Here is a 20,888-nt window from a genome sequence, read left to right as displayed (position 1 = left end):
GAAATTATCTGATCAGTTATCACCTACAGTTGGGTGGGTCACATCTCCATGGAAACAACTAATTCAAAGGTGCCAACTTAATCAACACTAATACGAATGCCCCCACAAGACTGCATCAAAGAACATGGCTTTTTCTGGGGGACATAATATATACAAACTGGTACAAACGTTATGTGAAAAAAGGTTACTAAAAATTACATATAATACTATCCCAATGGTATAAAAAACTTTATATATGTGTTTGTATCTATATGCATTAAAATTCTGGAAGTTTATACATCATATTTAAGACAGTACCCCTTTTCTAGAGTGCAGGAGGTGTTTGCTTTTTACCTTATATAATCCTGTATAGTTTGACTTTTTATTATTAACATGTATTACTTTTACAATAATAAAAAATAAGATACTTTTACTTTGGTAAAAAAATACCAAAAAGACTTAATATAAAGGTTTTCATAGTCAAAAGTCCTTCCAAATGGTTTGGCAAATAAATTCATAAACACATTAATTGGTGAGAAATCTATGCTTGTGAAGACTTGGTAGCCACATAGAAAAATGCTTAAACAATAAGTTTAAATGAAAATTGCAAGACACAAAATGAAATCAACTAGATAAAAAATGTACATACAGAAAAAATAACTAGAAAGAAATATACCAAAATGTCAAGAGTGGCTGTTTCTTGACATTGGGTAGATGAATCCAAACAAATTATTTTTTCCCTAAATTTCAATATTTCTGAAGTTTTACACAATGAATATTTTGTGTTAATTCACAGAAATTTTTCTTTTTTTTTCCCCCCCTCTTTTTCCAATTCAACAGCTTGGTGGTAAACTTGTTAATTAAGTGTTCCTGCATAATATATTATCTCCAAAACATTTATAAAGCATACACTTTCTGTGGGTCAGGAATCTGGGGGCAGTTTAGCTGGGTGGTTCTGGCTCAGGCTCTTTCTTGAGGCTGCTGTCAAGATGTTGGCCCCTGCTGCATCACGCAAAGGCCTGACCAGAACTGGAGCATCTGATTCCAAGATGGATCCCTAGAACTTTGGGAAGAGGCCCCAGTTCCTAGCCACGTGGGCCTCTCCATAGGACAGCTCGAGGGGCCTTGGGTCATGGCAGCTGGCTTCCCCTGGAGTGAATGATACAAAATAGAGCCCATGGAAGAAACCACAATGCCTTTACGTCTTAATCTCAGATCTCTCACACCAGCCCTTTTGTCACATTTTATCAGTTAGAAGAAGTCTACTAAATACAACTCACAATTAAAAGGGGGGAGGGGGGCATTGGGCTCCCCCTTTTGAAGGGAGACATATCAAAGAATTTGTGGATGTATTTTAAAACTGCAAACCTTTTAGATGGTCTTCCTGTCTCCAAATTGCCTTCCTATGGTCCATCCACAACACATGGAAACCCCTTAATCTTCCTAAAGAACAACTCTGATCATGTCATCTTCCACTTCACAAACCTTCCCTGGCTGCCCACAGACCAGGGAACTCTTTAACTAGGCTTCTAAGGCCCACTCACCATTTTGCCCTCTAACTTCAGCTCAACATAAATCCATCATGTTCCTCATGTACACTCCATACTCACCAGCCTTTGGGCCTTTCCATGTCCCCCAAACCCGCAAGACTCCACCTCTATCTCTTTCTCATGTTCTGACCTTTGCACTTGCTATTTCCTCTGCCTGGAATGTTCTTCCCCCAGATCTTTGCATGAATGGCTCCTTTTCCTCATCAGGTGACCTGAACTCAGCCCCCCCCCCCCCCACCTCAGTCATCCCCTCTGTTCCAGTCACTTGTTCTCCATCATCTTAATTTTCTTCTAAGCACTCACAACTATCAGAAATTATCTTACTTGTTTAGTTGTGGTGTTTTTCTGTTGCTCCCAATTACTCATTGAGAAAAGGGGCACTGCCTTAGTCACTGCTGTAACCCTGTATCCCCATTTTCAAGCTTAGTGTGTGGCACACAGTAGACGTTTAATAAATATTAGTTGAATTCAATGTATTCTCTTCCATGGAGTTGTCTTAGGATCACACACTGAATAAATGGGTGTTGAGAAAGAAAAAAGAAAAAACAAAACCCAAAGTGAAGACCTTATTTCCCCTCTCTGAGTTCCTATCCCATGTTGCCTGTCTTCCAAGTGTCCTGGGGGCTGCTTTGGGGAAGGCAGCACATGCCTCATTCCCCCACAAGACAGGGGTTTTTCAAGGGCCCAGACTCTGCATTTAACCAATTTAATCTCCCCCGTGTCTATTACAGGGTCTGAGAAACAGTAAGTATTAATGTTTGTTGAATGGCTGGCTGGAGAAAAGGAGGGAAGGCAGGAGTGGTGGAATAATGGCTAGGTATTTTTTTCCCACTGGCAGTAAAGTTGGGGAATATTCAGATACTTTAGAATTTGTACAATGATAATGTTAGTAATAATAACAATAACAACAATAGCAGCTCAGGGCCAGAATAAGATCTTTGAGGGGCCCTAAGCAATGAAAAGATGACAAGCCCATCATAGGTCACTTAAAACGGATATTAAATGGGAAAAGTGTTAAAGTGTTAGAAAATTCAAGAAAGCTTTTATTTCCTCCAAGATCCCAACTTTGCTCTCTTTTTTGAAATGTCACATCCATTTCCACCCCGCCACATTTTTTTTCTCATTATGTTGGTGTTGCTCTGTTGCTTGTGCCTTCGGTACCTACAGGGAAATCTAGTCCCAGATAACTAGTATTGAATTACGCATTTACTAAGTGTCAGCGATGTGTACACCCATCATCCTGTTTAATCTGTAAAACAAAACAACCGTACACGGGAGAGACTACTACATTATCCCCATTTTAAGGATAAATAAAAGGAACCATCGGGATAGGAACACAGGAAGTCTGACTCCATCGGGAATTGAGCCACTATGCTCTTCGGTCTTCCTGGCTGCAGCTGGGAAAGCTGGAACTGCGAAGACAGATCTCCAGGGCTCAGCATGGAATAAATCGGCGGAGGGGCCATTTATGCAGTACAGCCTGCTCCTTCTTCCAGCCGCCTTGTGCCTTTAAGAGTCACCCCCTCCCGTCCGGGATGTTCCAATTACCGTCCCGGGCACAGAGAGCAGCATCCCGCCCCCAGCGTCTCCGGAGCCGCACTTCAGCCCTTCCCCCAGCCCTACACCCTCCGGCTTCGCTCTCAGCCTTTGCCTGCCGGGAGCGGGTGAGTCCTGCGGTCGGAGGCACGCACCTCCCGCCCAGGACAGTGCCCGCCGCGCCCCAGAAGAAAGGGACTTTCGGGACCCTAATCCGACCCCTCCCGGTTCCTCATCCCGCGGAGCGGGGCCCCAGCACCCCCTCCTATCGCTCGGGCCCGCGACGCCATGAAGGTGACCTCCCCCGGGGGCGGACCAAGCCCCGCGGTGCCCAAGCGGGCTCACACGTGGGGAGCGGGTTGCGCGCGCCCCTCCCCGCCACGCGACTCCTGCCGGCATCCTGGCCCCGCCCCCCGGACTGGCCCCGCCCCCGTGCCCGCGCACGCTTCACCGGGACGGGGGAGGGGGCAACGCGTCCCCGCCAGCGTCCAGACTAGCTGCCGGGTAGGGTAGGGTGAGGCCTGGGAATGGGGCACCCACGCATCGTCTAACCTCAGGCCTGGGAGGCCGTCCAGCTCAGGGATCCTCGGCTGGCAGGCGGAAGGCGAGGTGTCCCCGGCCCATTCGCCGCTGAATTAGGGAGAGCTCGGACGTCGTATCGAGTTCTGGTCTGCGTGCTCGGTGTTCCATATCTAGAAAGTGGGCCTCACAGTCCCGTCTTTCTCAAGATTCTTATGGCGCCTTAAACGAGATTTTTAAAAAAATAGGAAAGGGATTCGTTTATTCTGTCCAGAAGCATCTGTTGGGCCCCTTAAAGAGCTTGAAGAAACTGTATCTTGCACCTTACTTCTACCTTCCTCCAATTCTGCTCTGGGACGGTCTGAAAAGACGCCCCTGAAAGGGGAGGGGACAGAGGTCCTACCTGCCGGCAGGTGTCACTGAATACGCTAAAATTTCAAAGGCTGCGCGGGGCGGGAACAAGCTTTGAGAGCCAGATGGGAAGCACGCGGCGTCCCCATTCTCTTTCTAGCCCCCAACCTAAGAAAAGAAAGCGACCTCATCCGTCTCTCCCAATCCCAGCAGCGAGACCGCCCAACCCCGCAGTCTGAGCCCCGCCCCGCCCCTGCGGCCAGCGATTGGGAGATGCAAATACCGGGTTATCTGCCCAGCAACCGGTGACGCGCCGCCCGAGAGCGAGGCGTGGCCCGGCCGCAGCCCGACCGGGCACCTCGGTGTTTACACGGGGCGGCCCCGTGCGCGCCGCAGCGGCCCGCAGACGGCGAGGGGGGAGGGAGTGGCGCGCGCGCCGGCGGGGCCGCGCGGGGAGAAAGACACTGGAAGGCGGCGGCGGCGGCTGGGCGGGGAGCAGCGCGCGCGGGCCGTGGTGGTGCAGCGGCCGCTAGGAGAGCCCGCGGGGCGCGATTCCTTGGCCCCCGCTAAACAATGTGTGGGGTGCGGCAGGGCGCAACTTGCCGGAGGCGGCGGGGGCGCGCCGAGCCCGCCTGAGACCGTGCCGCTGACCTTCTCCCCGCGCCGTCCGTTGGGCCCCAGCGCCCAGCTTCTCGCTCTCCAGCCCGCGGGGGCCGGGCTGAGCCGCGGGGCGGAGCCGCCCCTCCGTCGCCGCTGCCTCCTCCCCCACCCCCAGCCGCGGAGGATGCGGACGGCCCCCGGCGGCGTCTAGCGGCCCCGGGCCCAGGCGCGATGGTGCAGCAGCGGGGCGCGCGGGCCAAGCGGGACGGGGGGCCGCCGCCCCCGGGGCCCGGGACAGCCGAGGAGGGGGCGCGCGAGCCCGGCTGGTGCAAGACCCCGAGTGGGCACATCAAGAGACCAATGAATGCGTTCATGGTGTGGTCGCAGCACGAACGGCGAAAGATCATGGACCAGTGGCCCGATATGCACAACGCCGAGATCTCCAAGCGCCTGGGCCGCCGCTGGCAGCTGCTGCAGGACTCGGAGAAGATCCCGTTCGTGCGGGAGGCGGAGCGGTTGCGCCTTAAGCACATGGCGGATTACCCAGACTACAAGTACCGGCCGCGCAAAAAGAGCAAGGGGGCGCCCGCCAAGGCGCGGCCCCGCCCCCCCGGCGGCGGTGGCAGCGGCAGCAGCCGGCTCAAGCCCGGGCCGCAGCTGCCGGGCCGCGGGGGCCGCCGAGCGGCGGGAGGGCCCTTGGGGGGCGGCGCGACAGTGCCCGAGGACGACGATGAGGACGACGAGGAGGAGCTGCTGGAGGTTCGCCTGGTGGAGACCCCCGGGCGTGAGCTATGGAGAATGGTCCCGGCGGGGAGGGCCGCCCGGGGCCCCGCGGAGCGCGCCCAGGGACCGTCGGGCGAGGGGGCGGCAACCGCTGCTGCCTCCCCAACACCATCGGAGGACGAGGAGCCGGAGGAAGAGGAGGAGGCGGTGGCAGCAGAGGAAGGCGAAGAGGAGACAGTGGCGTCGGGGGAGGAGCCTCTGGGCTTTCTGTCCAGGCTGCCCCCTGGACCCGCCGGCCTGGACTGCACCGCCCTGGACCGCGACCCAGACCTGCCGCCTGCCTCGGGTACGTCGCACTTCGAGTTCCCGGACTACTGCACCCCCGAGGTTACCGAGATGATCGCTGGGGACTGGCGCCCGTCTAGCATCGCCGACCTGGTTTTCACCTACTGAGCCCACCGTCAGCGGGGCGCGCACGCCCCCAAACCAGCTGTTTACATACAGGAATCAGGTATTGGGGCCCCTCGGAGGCCGAGGCTGGCACCCCATCTTCCGCGCAGCCTCCCCCCTCCTAGACGTGCCCTTCCCCCCTCAGATCCAGACATGCCCCACTCCCGCAGACACACCCCAGGGCTACCCAACCCCCACCCATTCTGTGACATCCTAGCCCCACCCATCTTGCCCCCTCCCGCGCAGCCACCAGCAGCCAGCCCCCCTCCGATTCACCTCCCTTTTCTCTCCTACGGACCTGCACCCCTCCCCCATTTTGCACACGCCCTTCCTCGTGGCCGGAGGACACGCCCCGTCCCTTGCTCCAAAATCCCTCCGCCTTCGTTCAGCACCCCCCCCCCCTCGCTTTTCGGTTAGGTGGGCGCTCCGTTTGGGCGGCACCGCGCGCTCCTCCCACGGGAGGGGGGAGGGGCGCGCTCCTTTTCCCCCTGGCGTGCTGGGTCCCGCCCCCCTTCTCGCGCATGCTTAATGCTTCTTGGGAGGAGGGGGCTGGCCCTGGTTGAGCCGCACGCCTCCGCCCGCTGCTTGGGGGAAAAAGGGCAGCGTTGGGGAGCGATCCTGAGAAATCCTTAGATGCGGGAGCCCTCAGCCTCCTCTCAACTCTATCGGGCGTCACTGCCTTAATGGGAGGAGCACTCAGAGGGGGAGAAAGAGACTAGTTGGCCCGAAAGGATACGTTTGGAGCCTGGAACTCTTCCCGGTGGCAAATCCCCACTTCTCTTACCGGGTCGCCCACACTCACCCACGCGCATTACCCCTGACTGCGTGACTCTCCCCACAGCTTATCTTGGTCTCCAGAAACGTCTCCTTACTCTACCAAGGGGAGAAGGGGCTGCTCAAGAAAATGCAGAACAAAAACACCTACCAGTCTGGGGACAGGGTCCCTTGCGCCTTCTGCACACACACACACCCCTCGGGAAACGCCCTGTCACCTCAGGGCACCCTTCCAACCAGGGCCCCTGCCAAAGTCCCCTTCCCCGCCTCCTTCCTATCACTCAAGTTCTCCTCGATACCCACAGCGGCAGCATTCACTGGAAGAAACAGGCACGTTGGTACTAGGGGACGGAGGTATGATAGCAGACAGGGTGGCCCGAAAATCCCTGTTAAACAGAGCCAGTTTGAGAGGGGTCATCGGCCCGGCCCAGTGACATTGAGATGGTGGGTTCAGAGAGCCGCGGTGGGAGGATGAGGAGGACATTGTGTCCTCTTCAGGGTACCCTGGGGCCCTGCCCCTGGTGCTGTTACCCCGCTCAGTCCACTCCCCCGCCCCTCCGGCCTCCCACACTCCCCCTGCCCTCACTACCTGTATCTCACCGGCGGTGTGTTCATCCTCCCGGGGTGACACACACACTCATACACACACACAAATCTCAGGAACAAACGGTCCTAGAGTCCTTCGGGACCCCTGTCCAGGGTCCCTGCAGGTCTCTGCCCCACGCGTTCCCTTCGCTGACAAAGCCACCAGCTGCCTCCTTTAAGCTTGGTGCTCCGGCTCTGGGCCTTTCTCGCGCGCGCTCTCTCTCTTTCTCTCTCTTTTTTAAGAAAAACAATAACAAAAAAAGACAATGAAAAAAAAAAAGAAAACGTCATGTGAGTGAAGAGGTGTCACTGTTTGTGGTCATGGAGAACTAGTCTCGTAGCTGAGGGGAGGGGGCCCTCTCTCTGGGGCACTGGCACCCACAGCAGGACTTTGGCCAGTCTGATGCCAGGACTGAATAAAGTGTATTTGCCCTGACCTTGCCCTGTGGTTCTGCATGTCTGCTTTTCCTCAACCCTCCGTGAACAGTTTGCCTGGTTCAAGTTCATGTGATTTAGCTGCGAGTCATCCCCACGCAGGAAGAGCTGGGTGCCCCGGGACAGGCACCAGGCCCCTCTAGGCCTCTGACTCCCCACTATTCCAGGACTCCCTGGTCTTCATTAAGAATGGCAAACTCATCCTTGCAAGGGAGGCAGAAAACATAAATGAGAGAGGCAGTCTTGGTGGACACTGGCTTTATGACCCATTTCATGGTGGGATGGAGGGACGCTGCTTACTGCCTACCAGTTGTGACCCTGTGGGAATGCAGCCCAGGAAGTTCATATGGTCAGATTTTTCAGGAGAATCTGGAAATTTGGATGTTTCTACAAATCATCTCAATTTAAAAACAAATGCTGACTCAAATATTTTTAAATCCCGTGGACCAAATGAAACAGGTATGCAGGCAGGTCTGGTCCAAAATGGTTAGTTTGACCCTGTCCTTCACAAGGATCAAGAAGCAGCGTAGGGCTACACTGCCTGGGATCAGAGCCCAGCTCCACCACCAAGTACATGTGTGACCTTGAGTAAGTTAACTTCATTCCATATGTGTGAAGTGGAGATGAGATTAGCACCTGCTTCACAGGATAAAGTAAGTTGTATTGCTCCACTGTTCAGAGGAGGAAACCCAGGATCAGGATGATGAAGCAACTTGTAGGAGGGCCTGCAAGCAGCCAAGGTCAGAATCAGGGCCCCAAATCCTGGTGCAATCTCCTGGTGCAGTGCTGCTTCAGGGTGCTGCCTCTTCCTACAAGAGGGGCTTGGTTCCTGCACCTGGCACAGTATCTGGCACACGTTGGCCTGCAGGTAGATTTACCAAATGACTAGCACAGAGCAACAGAAATCCCGATGATTCCTGTCCTTGAGGTTCTTACCAGTGTGTTTTGGAAACTGAGATCAAGGCTTTTCCTTTTTATTGTCCCATGACAACCCTCCCCTAATACCTCTATCAAATCCACTGAAATCCTAAACCCGGACAAAACCCCTGCTTCCCCAGCAAGAGCCAAGACTGGGTGTGCAGACATTATTTGGGGACTGGGATTTCCATAGAAGCTTTGAAAGACGGCAATAGCAGGTTTGCGGGACTGGGAACCTGCAGAAATTACCATGGCTACTTCCTCTCAGTCTCTTGTTTTGGAAGCAGTACGGCAAATAATCCTATAAGAGGGGATAGAGTTGAAAAGATATGAGAGATAGGAATATGTGCCTGCCAGAAACCCCTGCAAAGAGTGACTTGCCTAACTGTGGGATGGAGGATCAGTGGATACTGTCTCTGCTGCAGGGGACCACGTCCCCAAGTCATGACCTTCCCAGGGCAGCCTGCATCTGGGACAAGGTGAGGTATGAGGCCTGGCTGTTTCAGTACTCACACCAGGACTCCCAAGAGGGTGGCCAGGGCTTTGCCAGGCATGCAGTTTGATTTCTTCCCATGCCCAATCCTGCTTTCTGCCTTTTCTTTTACAGGTGTTGATCCCCTAATAAACGTCTTGCACCCCAAACTCAGTCTCAGTGTCTGCTTCTGGAGAACCCAGTCTACAATGGAGACTGCAAGGGGCTGGACAAAGGGAATTGGGTCACTGGCCCAGCTACTGCAGCTAGGCACCCCGGATGCCCCCAACTTTGGGAGAAGTCTGCTTTTCAACCACTGCCGGCAGCCCCAGTCCCAGGGCCCCACCTTTTCCAAGTGTGTAAACCAGCATCAATTAGAAACCTCTAGCCTCAGCCCCAAACTCATTCTAGAGCTTTCCACTGACGCCATTGACTCTCACAGGCCCTCCCCTGGTCAAAGCGGGGAGGTCCCACTCAAATGCAACCTTGGAAGAGAGGGAGGGAGGTTTATCAGTTCACACTTGTGCAGAAACTTCTATTGATTGGCCAAAGAGGAAGGCAGAACGGGGACCGGAAAATGCCTGGGAGGGACATAGTGCTGGAGCACTGTGCAACCTTAGGGAAAACTTCTCTTTGCAGGCCTCAGTTTTCCCCATATGGAAGTAGATCTACAAGAGAGGTCATCTCTCTTGTTACTTAGATTCCTTCAATTTCAGATTCTGACCTCTGGAAGGTGTGGAGAGACCTGCCGATGGGGATTCTGGGGACACCTAGTGGCTGAAAGGAGAAGGAAACTCAAGTTCTGTGCATTTGCCAGCTGGGGTGGGGGAGTGACCCACTGGAAGAAACTGATTTCAACTCCAGTCTCCCTCCAATCATATAGTCACTGACCCCTTGCCAGCGTTAGGTCACTTGCCTGTACTATTTGACCCTTCTTGGTTCCGAGGCTTTAAAGACATACATATTCACTGATGTATTGCTATGCAACAAATTGCCACAAACGTATTTCACGGTTTCCGTTGGTCAGGAGTCTAGGCACAACTTAGCTGGGTCCTCTGCTCAGAATCTCACAAAGCTGCAATTAAGGTGTTGCCCGGGCTGTATTCCTCTCTGGAGCTCAAAGTTTTCTTCCAAACCACGTGGCTGTTGGCAGAGTTCAGTTCCTTGCAATTGTGGGACCATTTTCTTGCTGGCAGTCAGCTGGTGCCACTCAACTCCTGGAGGCCACTTGCAGTTTCTTACCACATCCCTCTCACAACGTGGCAGCAGATTTTGTCAAGGCCAGCGAGAATCAGCTGCTTCAAGACTCCCTCCTCAGGTTAAGGACTTTAAGGGCTCATCTGCTTAGGACAGGCCCACCCAGGATGATCTTCCTTTTAATTCCCTGGAATTAAACTTCAATTATGTGTGCAAAATCCCTTCACCTTTGCCATATAATGTCACAAGAGTCAGTCTATCATAGTCACTGGTCTCACCCACACTCAAGGAGAGGGGAAGGGATTGTACACCAGGGAGCTGGGGTCTTGGCAGCTGTCTTAAAGTCCTGCTTATCATAGCTGAGGACTCTCAAGTCTGTATTTTCATCCCCAACATTGCCAGACTCGCTGCCTTCTCATCATCTCTACTGGGATGTCTAATCAGCACCTCAAACTTGACATGTCTAAAAATGAACTCGTTTCCAGAACTCTCCCAAACCCGTTCCCCTACCTCACATCTTCATATCATGTCATTAAAAGGCTAAAAACCTTGCAGTCATCCTGGACTCCCCTCTCCCTTGTAACTTCATATACTTGCTGTCCCCTCAGCTCTACCTTCAAAGTGTGCCTTGCATCCTACCACTTACCTTTCCCACAGCCCCTATCCCGGTCCAGGCCTCCATCATCTCTCCTGGACAGCATCCTCACTGGGCTCCTGCTTTCTCCTCTGCTCTGCCCACAATCTTAGTTTCCACATAGCACCCAGAGTGAGCTGGTTAAACTACAAGTTAGACAATGGCCTTCCTCAAAATTCCCCACAGAGTGGTTAAAATGGGAAGTGTTATACTGTGTATATGTTAACCACAATTTTTTTTAACCCTCCAAGAATTCCCATTTCAGAGTAAAATGCAAAGTCCTCAGCTTGGCTTGCGAAGCCCAATGTGAGCTGGCCTGTGGCCCACTCTGGGAGTCATTTCTTTCCGCTCTTTGCGTCTTTCATCATGGTCCAGCTGCACTGGCTGCCTCACTGTTCCTCCAAAGTGCCAAGCACACACCCACCTCCCCTTGCACCTGCTGTTCTGCCTCTGAAATGCTCTTCCCACAGATCCCACGTGCCTTGCTCCTTCGGTATCTTCAAGTTTCAGCTCCAGTGTCACTAACCTCAAAAGGGTTAGTCCTCCCTGACCATCCTGCACAAAATATCACCCCTCATTATGCTGTCCTCTACTTGGTTTATTTTTCTTCACAGCGTCTATCACTATGGCACTTACCACGTACATTTTTTTAAATGTCTCTCCCATTAGTACGTCAGCTTCGTGAGGAAGGAATGGCCTCTACACTGGAGTCCAGGTGTTAGCTCACTCCAACATTCATCCCCTCACGCATTCAGCAAACATTGATCGAGGGCCTGCCTTTGCCAGGCCTGGTGCCAGGCACTGGGCATGCAAAGGTTAAAAGGTAGACAAGGTCTGGTCCTCACTGAGCTCATGGGTCTGAGGAGGAGAAAGCGCAGGGAAGGAAGCACTCTGATGGAGATGGACAGTGGGGCTGGGGGAACACGGGAGGAACTGACCACAGACAGGGAGCAGGGCGTAGTCAGGTCACCTCCCGAAGAAGGAGGTGTTTAAACCGTCACCTGAAGCCTCAGTAGTTTGTGGTGGTTTTAGAACATGGCTGCAAATTCTTTGACATTCCTCCCATAAATTTTCTTCCCCTTGGACCTGGGCTGGCCTTGGTGATCCACTTGTAACCAACAGAATGTAGCAGAAGTGATGCTGCTGGATTTCCAAGGCTGGGTCACTTGGAGCCACCATGTAAGGCACCCCAAGACCATCAGGCTGTGAAGCCCAAGCCACTCGGAGAGGCCATGTAGAGGTGCTCTGGTTGACAGTCCCAGCCCAGCACAAGACATAGGAGTGACGAAGCCTTCAGAGGATTCCAGTCTCCTCCAGCTGTTGGACATTCTCCCACCTGAGGCCCCAGCCATCGTGGAGCAGAAACCAGCCATCCCCCACTTGTTCTGTCTGAATTCCTCACCCGCAGAATCCATGCGCATGATGAAATGGTAGTTATTTCACACTTACTAGGTTTAGCGGCAATTTGTTGGGCAGCGATAATACCTGGAGAACAGTAGGATGAGGCAGATTTGGGTGAAGTGAAGAGCTTTCAAGGCACCGGCCACAGGGAGTGAAAGACTCGGCAAGAGCCAACAATGAGAGAAGTGGCTGGAGGGGATGGTGGGAGAGATGAGGGAGATGGAGCTACAGCATGAAGGGCCTAAGGGTTCTTTCCTTATTTATTTATTTATTTTTTTATCTTTTAACTTTACAATGCCCTCAAACTTACATAAAAAAAAAACAAAACAAAACAGAGAGCTCCGACATACCCACCCCCACCCAGATAACCCAGATAGCCGGATCTACCAATTTTAACATTTTACCGCATTTTCTGTATCATTCTATCTATCACCTATCTATCACAATCATCTACATATCAATCCATTTTCTGAATACTTGAGTGTAGGTTGTACACATCATGTTCCTTGAATACTTATTACTGCCATGTACATCTAAGAACAAGGATATTCATCTATATAAGTGCAGTTATCAAGTTCAAGAAATTTGACTTTGATATAAAGCTTACAATCTATATGCCAATCTTTTCATATGTCCCAATGTCCCTTTGAGCCTTTTCTCCTTCCTTGTTAGATCCCATCTAGGATTATGTTCTGCATTGTCTTAGTTGCTCTTTCTTCTTTTTTAATTGTGGGAAAATGTATACAACATAACCTTTCCCATCTCAGTCACTCCCAGCACACCATTCAATGGGATTAATCACATTCATGATATTGCAATACCTTCACCACCTTCTATTACTAAAACTTTCCCATCTCCCCAAACAAAAACCCTACATCTCTTATGCATTAACTCTCAAACCCGCCCCCCCCCCACCCCAACACACATATCTCTGGCAATGTGTATTTTAATTTCTGTCTCTCTGAACTTGTAAATTTTCTGATATTTTCTTTGTGTTGCCATCCCCCCACCTTTATGTGATTCTTGTCACAATAACATATAAATAAATATATACAATTTCATTTTTATATATTATGAATACAAACCCACTGATGTCTCATTTTTTTTTAAGCATTTGCCTTTTAGATCTTGTAAGAAGTAAAAAGTGGAGTTACAAACCAAAAATACAATAGTACTTGCATTTATATTTATCCAGGTCCTTCCCTCACCAGAGATCTTTATTTCTTCATGCGGCTTTGATCCATTGTCTATTGTCCTTTCCTTTCAACACGCAGAACTCTCTTTAGCATCTCCCATGATGAAGAATTCCCTCAGCTTTTGTTTATCTGGAAATGTTTTAATCTCTCCTTCATTTTTGAAAGAGAGTTTTGCCAGATACAGAATTATTGGGCTGGCATTTTTTTTGCTCTCAGCACTTTAAATATGTCATTCCACTGGCTTCTTACTCTATGGTTTCTGATGAGAAATTGGCACCTAATCTTATTGAGGCCCCATTGTATGTGACACTGCTTCTCTCTTGCGGCTGTCAGAATTCTCTCTTTATCTTTGGCATTTGATGTTTGATTATAGCACGGCGTGGTTTGTGTCTGTTGGGGTTTATCCTGTTTGGAGTTCATGCCTTTCGTGAAGTTTGGGGTGTTTTCAGCCATTATTTCTTTGAGAATTTGCTCTCTTCCTGTCCCCCTTCCTTCTTCTGGGGCTCCCACAGGGCATGTCTTGGTGTGCATGATGGTGTCCCACAGGTTCCTCTGGCTCTGTTAGCTTTTCTTCATCCTTTCTTCTTTCTGCTCCACATACTGGATGATTTCACTTGTTATATCTTCAGGTTCATTGATTCTTCTGCCAACTCCAATCAGCTTTTGAACCCTCCAAAGAATTTTTATTTCTGTTGCTATGGTCTTCAGCTCTGTTTGATTTCTTTAATAATTTCCATCTCTCCATTGATAATTCTCTTTGGGTTCATCTATTGTTTCCCTGATTTTCTTTTCTTTTTTTTTTTTTGGTCCATGTTTCCTTTAGTTCTTTGAGCATATTCAGGACCATTTAAAAAAAAAAATCTTTTTCTGAAATGTCCCAGGTCTGGACCTCCTCATTAGTGGTTTCTACTGCTTTAATCTCCTTTGCCTGGGCCATTGCTTCCTGTTTCTTTGTATGTTTTGTAATCTTTTGTTGAAACTTAGACTTTCTTATATTTTAATGTGTTAACATGGGAATTTAGACTCTGAGGCCTCTGTTCCTTAAGCTTGTATCCAGCTAGTGGGTGACAGAACTTTTCTTGAATGCCAGGAGCTAGCAAAAAGAAGGAGGCGAGGAGGGGCAGGGTGAGGAAGAAGAAAAAGAAGAAAACACCTTTCCCAGTCTTTGCAGATTGACCTGAAGCCTCTCACCCTGCCACCTTGACTGCGGAAGGGCCCTAGGACACTGCCAAAAACTTTTTGATGGCTCCCATTATGCACAGGATGAAGTATAAAATTCTTGGTCTTTTACACTTGACTCCTTCACTCTTTTATAAAAGACCCCGTTTCAGCTTCAGCTCTACTCTCGATTTCTGCCTCAGGCATGCCATACCAGTGGCAATCCCTCCCAGACCATTTGTCTTTGCTCTTATTGGGGAATCAGAGGGACCTTGGGCTAGTCACCTTGCCTTTTTTTTCCTAAATTATAGTAAAATGTACATAACATAAAAGTCATTTTAGCCATTTTAAATGTACAAGTCTGTGACATGAGGTACATTGACAAGTGGTAACCTTCACCATTATCTATTTCCAGGATATTTTCATCATCACAAACAGATATTCATGCCTGTTAAGTAATAACTCCTCATTCCCTCTTCCCCCCAGCCCCTGGTGATGACTATTCTGCTTTCTATGGTTATGGATTTGTTTGTTCAAGTATTGCATATAAGATAAATCATACACTATTTGTCCCTTTGTGTCTGGTTTATTTCACTCAACATAATGTGAACGAGGTTCATCTGTGCTGTAGCATGTATCAGAACTTCATTTCTTCTTACAGCTGAATAACATTCCATTGCCTGTAGATACCACATTTTGTTTATCCATTCATCAGTTGATGGACACTTGAGTTGCTTCCACCTTTTGGCTACTGTGAATAATGCTGCAGTGAACACTGTTGTACAAATATCTGTCTGAGTCCCTGCTTTCAATTCTTCTGGGTATAAACTTAGACGTGGGATTGCCATATATGGTATGTCATATCATATGGTAATCCTATGTTTAACTTTCTGAAGAATTGCTAAACTGTTTCCCACAGCAGCTGCACCATTTTATGTTCCCACCAACAATGTACAAGGTTTTCTGTTTCTCCTCATTCTCATCAACAGCTGTTATTTTATGTTTTTAAAAGAAGCCGTCCTAGTGGGTGTAAAGTGGTATCTCATTGTAACTTTTATTGCATTTCTCTAATGGCTAAAAAATATGAAATGCTTCATGAATGTGCATGTCATACTTGCACAGAGGCCATGCTCATCTTCTCTGTATTGTTCCAGTTTTAGTATACGTGCTGCCAAAGAGAACATTCATCTTGCCTTTTGAAGCCTCAGTTTCCCCATCTGTACAATGAGAGAGTTGGGCTAGAAATGTCTTAAGGGCATATCAATCCCGCCATTCTGGAAATCTATGAAAAGAATGAGGGAGAAGTGAGTTTAGAGCCAAACCTGTCGGTCCTCTAGCTTCTTCTAGGTTGCCTAGCAATGGATTCCAATCCTCTCCCCCATCCTTGGGGGTTTCTTAGCAACCCAATTTCTCACCCTCAGCTGTTTTCTGGGTTTCCCTTATAACTAAATGTCAAGTTCTCTTCTTTTTCCTCCCAAGAACCTGAGGCTGAGGGTCTCTTTGGAGACCTGGACAACGACCTCTCTGGTTTTTATTCAGATTATGTCTGTTTGTTAGGTGCTCCTTAGGGCTTTCTCTCTTCTCCTGTATGTGTTTGGTTCTACTGCTGAATTTATTCACTCATTCAACAAATCTTTACTGAACACCTTCTATGTGCCAGGCACTGTCTTAAGCATTTGGGGATTTTTTCAATGCCCAAAACAGACATAGTCCCTGCCCTCAAGGAGCTTACCCTCTTGTGGATGGAAACAAAAAATAAATAAACAGATACATAAACACCATAATGTCATATGGTGAAGGGGAGAAAGTGTGAAAAGGGGCTACTGATTAGGTGAGATGGTTTTATTAGTCAGGATAGACTAGGAAAGCCAGAGGAGGAAGGAGAGAAAAACCAATCTCCTATCAGTGCCTCCCACATAGGCTAAGCTCAGCTGGGGGCCCGCTGACAGGAAAACTGGGATCAGCTCTGCAGAGCAGGAAAAGATTGAGCAATGCATTGGAAGGCAACAAGGCCCAGTACTGCCTTTTGCTTCTTGGAAACTACCCAACTTTTTCTGTCCACTTCCACTTAAACAGTTTGGGACTCTAGGATCATTTTAATACTCAAACAGTCACAGGCTTTTTAGTCCTGCCTTGTGATTTCTTTGGCAGTACAGTTCTCTCAAAATCTAAGTAGGCCATTTGACTCGGGTCAGTTCCCTAGACTATAACCACACACCAACAATTCTTTTTAATATACAGTTCTTAGGTCTGCTTTATTTCTTTGCTTTCTTGCCCCAAGGTTCTCTCTCAATTTTTAGTGGCAGCTATCAGGAATAATAAATGGCAAAGCCATACCTCTAACATGATGCTGGCCCTGAATCATTGTATGCATCTGAGAAATTTTACAGATTTTTCATTGAAAGCCTCTTAAAATCCATTCTCTTACATTAATTGATTTTAGCCCTGAGATACTTTAATCAATGAAAAAGTTTTAAAAATCCTTGTGAAGGCTGCACCCTTAATCTAATCTTTGCCCTGAAGCATTTTAATGAATTGATAGATTTTACTATGCCCTGCACCATTTTAAAGCTCATCTCTTTCTATTTGGGGTCTAGAAGAAGTAGACTTGTCCAACTCTGCAAGGACCTAAATCTCTGAACTCTATTCCCTTGTATTTCTGCTTGCAAAGTGGTCAGTTCTTTCGTGGGTGCATCTCTCTCTTGAATCTTTTGATAAATGCAGTCAGAGGTACCCATACAGCTGCTTCCCAAGTTACTGCAGTAAAAGTTTTACCAAGTGTTTTGCTTCTGCATAACAAGGATCACCAACTGTCCTGCTTGCTACCCCAACCACTAAGTTACTGCCATATACTTTCGGTCTGGTTATGTAAGCACCCTAATTCTAGTACCAATTTCTTTCTCAGGATAGGCTGGACTGTCCCATTGTAACAGATTAACTCTGAAACATCAGTGGATTATTACAACCAGGTTGATTTCTTACTTAACATAGTCTGATACCATGACCCTCAGAGCAGCCGTCACTTAGGGACTAAGCAGTCCAGTCTCCTTCCCTCTTCTGCCTCCACCATGTCAACATGTGGCCTCCACAATTGTTATGGAAGGAGAAAGGATAGCTGGAGAGTCATGCAACAGCCCTTAAATGCTGTAGCAGTTTTAAAACATGGCCCTAATTATTTGACAGCTCTCAAATTTGACTCCCTGAGAAGTTGGGGAGGATGTCTTCTCCCCCTGAATCTGGCCTCTGGGACCAACAGAATACAGTGGAAGTGATCTTGTGCCCACTTCTAGACTCTGGCCTTGAGAGATTTGCAGCTTTCACCTCCTGTTTCTTGGGATGCTCGTTCTTGGGTTCTATCCACCAGCTGTGAGGAAACTTGAAAACCTGTGAAAAGGCCCATATGGAGAGAAACTGGGGCCTCTGGCCCTTAGCCCCAGCTGTGCTCCCTTCCAACAACCATTACCAACTTTCTGACAAGGGAGCAAGCCATCTTGGAAGGGCCTTTCCAATCCCCCATCCAGCCACCCTGTCTGATGACAAGTGGAGCAGATTCAAGCCTTCCTGATGATGGCTGCCCTAATTACAGATTTGTGAGCAAAATAATAATTGTTACTTCAAATAAGTTTTGGGGTGGTTTGTTATACAGCAGTAGCAACTGGAACAAATGCTTTGGGCCAGGAGTGATGTGTCTTGCTCTGCTCGAGCTCATTGGCCAGAGCTAATAACATGTCTTTGTCTAACTTCAAGCAGCATGGAAAATATATGTGAAGCATATGGAAATTTGGTGAGCAGTCTTTGCATCTACCACAGGGTTTAAATAAAACCTCTTTGGTAAAGTGACTTATGAGCAGAGATCTGAATAAAGCAAGACACTAGCTATGCAGATACCTGGAGAAGGAACACTCAAGGCAGAGAAACAAACAAGTGCAAAGGCCCTGAAGCCTTGAGGTAGGAGTGTGCCTAATGTGCTTGCTTGGCTCATTCAAATAATAGCAATGAGGCTAGTGTGGCTAGAGTACAGTGAGTGAGGAAGTGGGAAAAAATGAGATCAAAGAAGTAAAGCAAGGATAGAAGAGGGGGTTAGATCACCTAAGGCCTTAAAGATTATAGTAAGAACTTGTTTTGTTGGATATCTACTGCTACAGAACCAACCATCCCACAACTTATTAGGTTAAAGCAACACCATTTTATCACCTCTCAGGTTTCTATGGGTTTATTGGGCTTAGCTGGGTGGTTGTTCTGCTCACATGTTATCTGGGAGCTCAAGTGGGCTGTAATGTCCAAGATGACTCACTAATGTGATGCTGTCCAATATGGTAGTTGATGCTGACTGTGAGTGGGGAGTTTGACAGGGACTGTCAACTGGTGCACCTACATGTGGCCTCTCCATCGGCTTAGGCTTCTCCAGTCTAAAAAGGAGCATCCTACAAGCGAGTATTCTAAGAGGGGGGAAGTGGAAGCAGCCAGTCTTCTTGAAAGCTAGGTCCAGAACTGCACAACATCATTCTGTTATGCTCATGGATTCTGTGTGTCAGGAATCCAGAAAGGGCACAGAAGGGACAGCTTGTCTCTCCTCTACAATGTTTGGGGCTTCAACTGGGAAGTCTTGAAGGCTGAAGCTGATTCAAATGGCTGGGGATCAGAATCATCTGGTTGCTTCCTCACACATATGCCTGATGTCTGAACTGGGATGTCTTGAAGATGAAGCTGAGCTGGGACTGTGGTGCTTTCAGGTGGCCTCTCCATGTGGCCTTAACTTCTTCACAGCATGGCAGCCTCAAGGTAGGCAGACTTCTTGCATGACACCTCAGAGCTCCAAGAGAAAGTGTTCTGGCAGAAGTTGCATGACCCTTTATGTTCTAGCCTTGAGAGCCAGAATGTCACTTCCACTGTTTTCTATTGGTTGAAGCAGTCATAAGTTCACTCCAGTTCAAAGAAAGAGTACATAGAGCCCACTTTTCTTTAGGAAGGGTGCTAAAGAATTTGCAGTGATGTTTTAAAATCACCACAGGTTGTTTCCAGTCTTTTGCTATTCTTATAGTTCATTTTACCCCCAACATCTCTTGAATCCATTCATCTGTCTGCGTGTCCTCTAGCCAAGACATCATCATCTCTGATTTGGGACAAAGCCACAGGCTTCCTCACTGGTCTCTCTGCTCTTGTCCCCTCCATCCTGTTCTGACAGCAGCCAGAGGGACCTTTTCAAAATGCAAATCAGATCGCACCCCTCCCCTCTTTAAAACCCTTCCATGGCTCCCCACTACTTTTGGGTTGGAGTCCAAACTCCTTACCTTAGCCTACAAGGCCCTACAGAGTCTCACCTCCACCTTCCTCTCCAGCTTCATCTCCTGTCACCCTTTGAGGTCTGCAGTATTGAGCCCCAGGAGTTTTGCCTACCCATCACCTATACATACACACAGTTAAATGAGTAAGTAGTACATATAAAGCACTTAGGCAAGCCTTTTGCAAATAACAAGCATCATATGTGGCCATTATTATTAGTCTGTGTTCGGTAAATATTCACTGAGCTGCCTCGTCAGTGCCAAGCACTATGTGAGGCTTGGGGATTCAACTGTGAACAAGAAAGATGTGGCCCAATCTTGCAGAGCGCATTCATCCCTGTGTCCCCAGCCCTCGCACAAGGAAACAGAGCTGATGCTCAAGGCATGAAAGCATTGTTTGTGCAATGGTGCCTGATGAAGCTCAGAGGTGCGATGACTTTCCCAACACAGCAAATGTGGGACAAAGCGAGACTGGGCACCAGACATGGAATGAAATAGATGAAAGCCGCCTGCCGAGGGCTGGTTCTCCTGGGAGGTGTGTGATGGGCAGGCACTCCCTAAGGCAGAACTGGGGGAAAGCTGGGGAAGAGAACATGGGAGGTTGTCTCACTGGCTCCTTCCAGAGGAGAAAGGGTGAGTCCCTTCTCTCCCAGTGTCCCATTCCCCATACTAGCTCCTTTCTCAAGGTAAAAGCAGACTGATCCCTAACAAGGGATAGGGGTTCAAAGAGGAAAAGAGGATGGAGAGAAGATAGGGGACTCAGTGGGAAAGCTCTCAGTGAGAGAAGCAAGCGGAGGGGACTTCCTGAGCAGAGGGTCGGTGAGAGAGGGCTGGGGCTCAGTGATGGGGTGGAGGCTCTGAGAGAGAGCTAGGAGTCTGTGAGGAGGGTCGGGGTTCAGGCAGGAGATGCGGGTTTCTTTACAGAAGTGGGAGCTACACGAAGGGGATAGAGACCCAGAGAGAAGGCTGAGGGCCCAGTGAGGAGATGTAGGCTCAGTGAGAGGATGGGTCTTCAAGGAGAGGGGTGGGGGCTTGAGGGGGCGTTGGGACTTTCGGTGAGGACTTTGAGGGGCTTCAAGAGGGGCTGGGGCCCAGGGAAGGGGTGGGGTTTCCGTGAAGAATCTGGGG

General features: G+C 49.1%; 1 protein-coding gene, 1 long non-coding RNA gene and 1 other non-coding gene across 4 annotated transcripts; 1 reads left to right on the top strand and 2 right to left on the bottom strand.

Annotated features, from left to right (window-relative positions):
• Positions 1 to 2,813: 2,813 nt before the first annotated feature.
• On the bottom strand, positions 2,814 to 4,151 carry LOC119516094. 2 transcript variants are annotated; one of them, XR_005213191.1, is made up of 3 exons: positions 3,988 to 4,151; positions 3,618 to 3,806; positions 2,814 to 3,052 (listed from the first exon to the last, which is right to left on the bottom strand). It is a non-coding gene; the product is annotated as an uncharacterized LOC119516094 (long non-coding RNA). The 2 variants fall into 2 exon arrangements; XR_005213190.1 differs by having other exon boundaries at positions 2,814 to 3,806.
• Positions 4,152 to 4,729: 578 nt separating this feature from the next.
• On the top strand, positions 4,730 to 7,504 carry SOX12 (SRY-box transcription factor 12). The gene has a single exon (XM_037811462.1). It carries the CDS (start codon positions 4,767 to 4,769, stop codon positions 5,709 to 5,711), a length of 945 nt encoding a protein of 314 aa, XP_037667390.1. The 5' UTR covers positions 4,730 to 4,766; the 3' UTR covers positions 5,712 to 7,504.
• An 8,051-nt stretch (positions 7,505 to 15,555) lies between these two features.
• Positions 15,556 to 15,660, bottom strand: LOC119516217. Its single transcript, XR_005213230.1, has one exon. It is a non-coding gene; the product is annotated as a U6 spliceosomal RNA (small nuclear RNA).
• Positions 15,661 to 20,888: the final 5,228 nt, after the last annotated feature.

This window comes from Choloepus didactylus, chromosome 19 (assembly GCF_015220235.1).
Source record: "Choloepus didactylus isolate mChoDid1 chromosome 19, mChoDid1.pri, whole genome shotgun sequence".
Classification (NCBI taxonomy): Eukaryota; Metazoa; Chordata; class Mammalia; order Pilosa; family Megalonychidae; genus Choloepus; species Choloepus didactylus.
Note: the sequence above shows the minus strand (reverse complement) of the source record. Positions and strands in the feature narration are given on the sequence as shown.

Excerpts from the sequence above, each read along its gene's own strand:
- SOX12 (XM_037811462.1), top strand. The coding sequence starts at position 4,767 with ATGGTGCAGCAGCGGGGCGCGCGGGCCAAGCGGGACGGGGGGCCGCCG.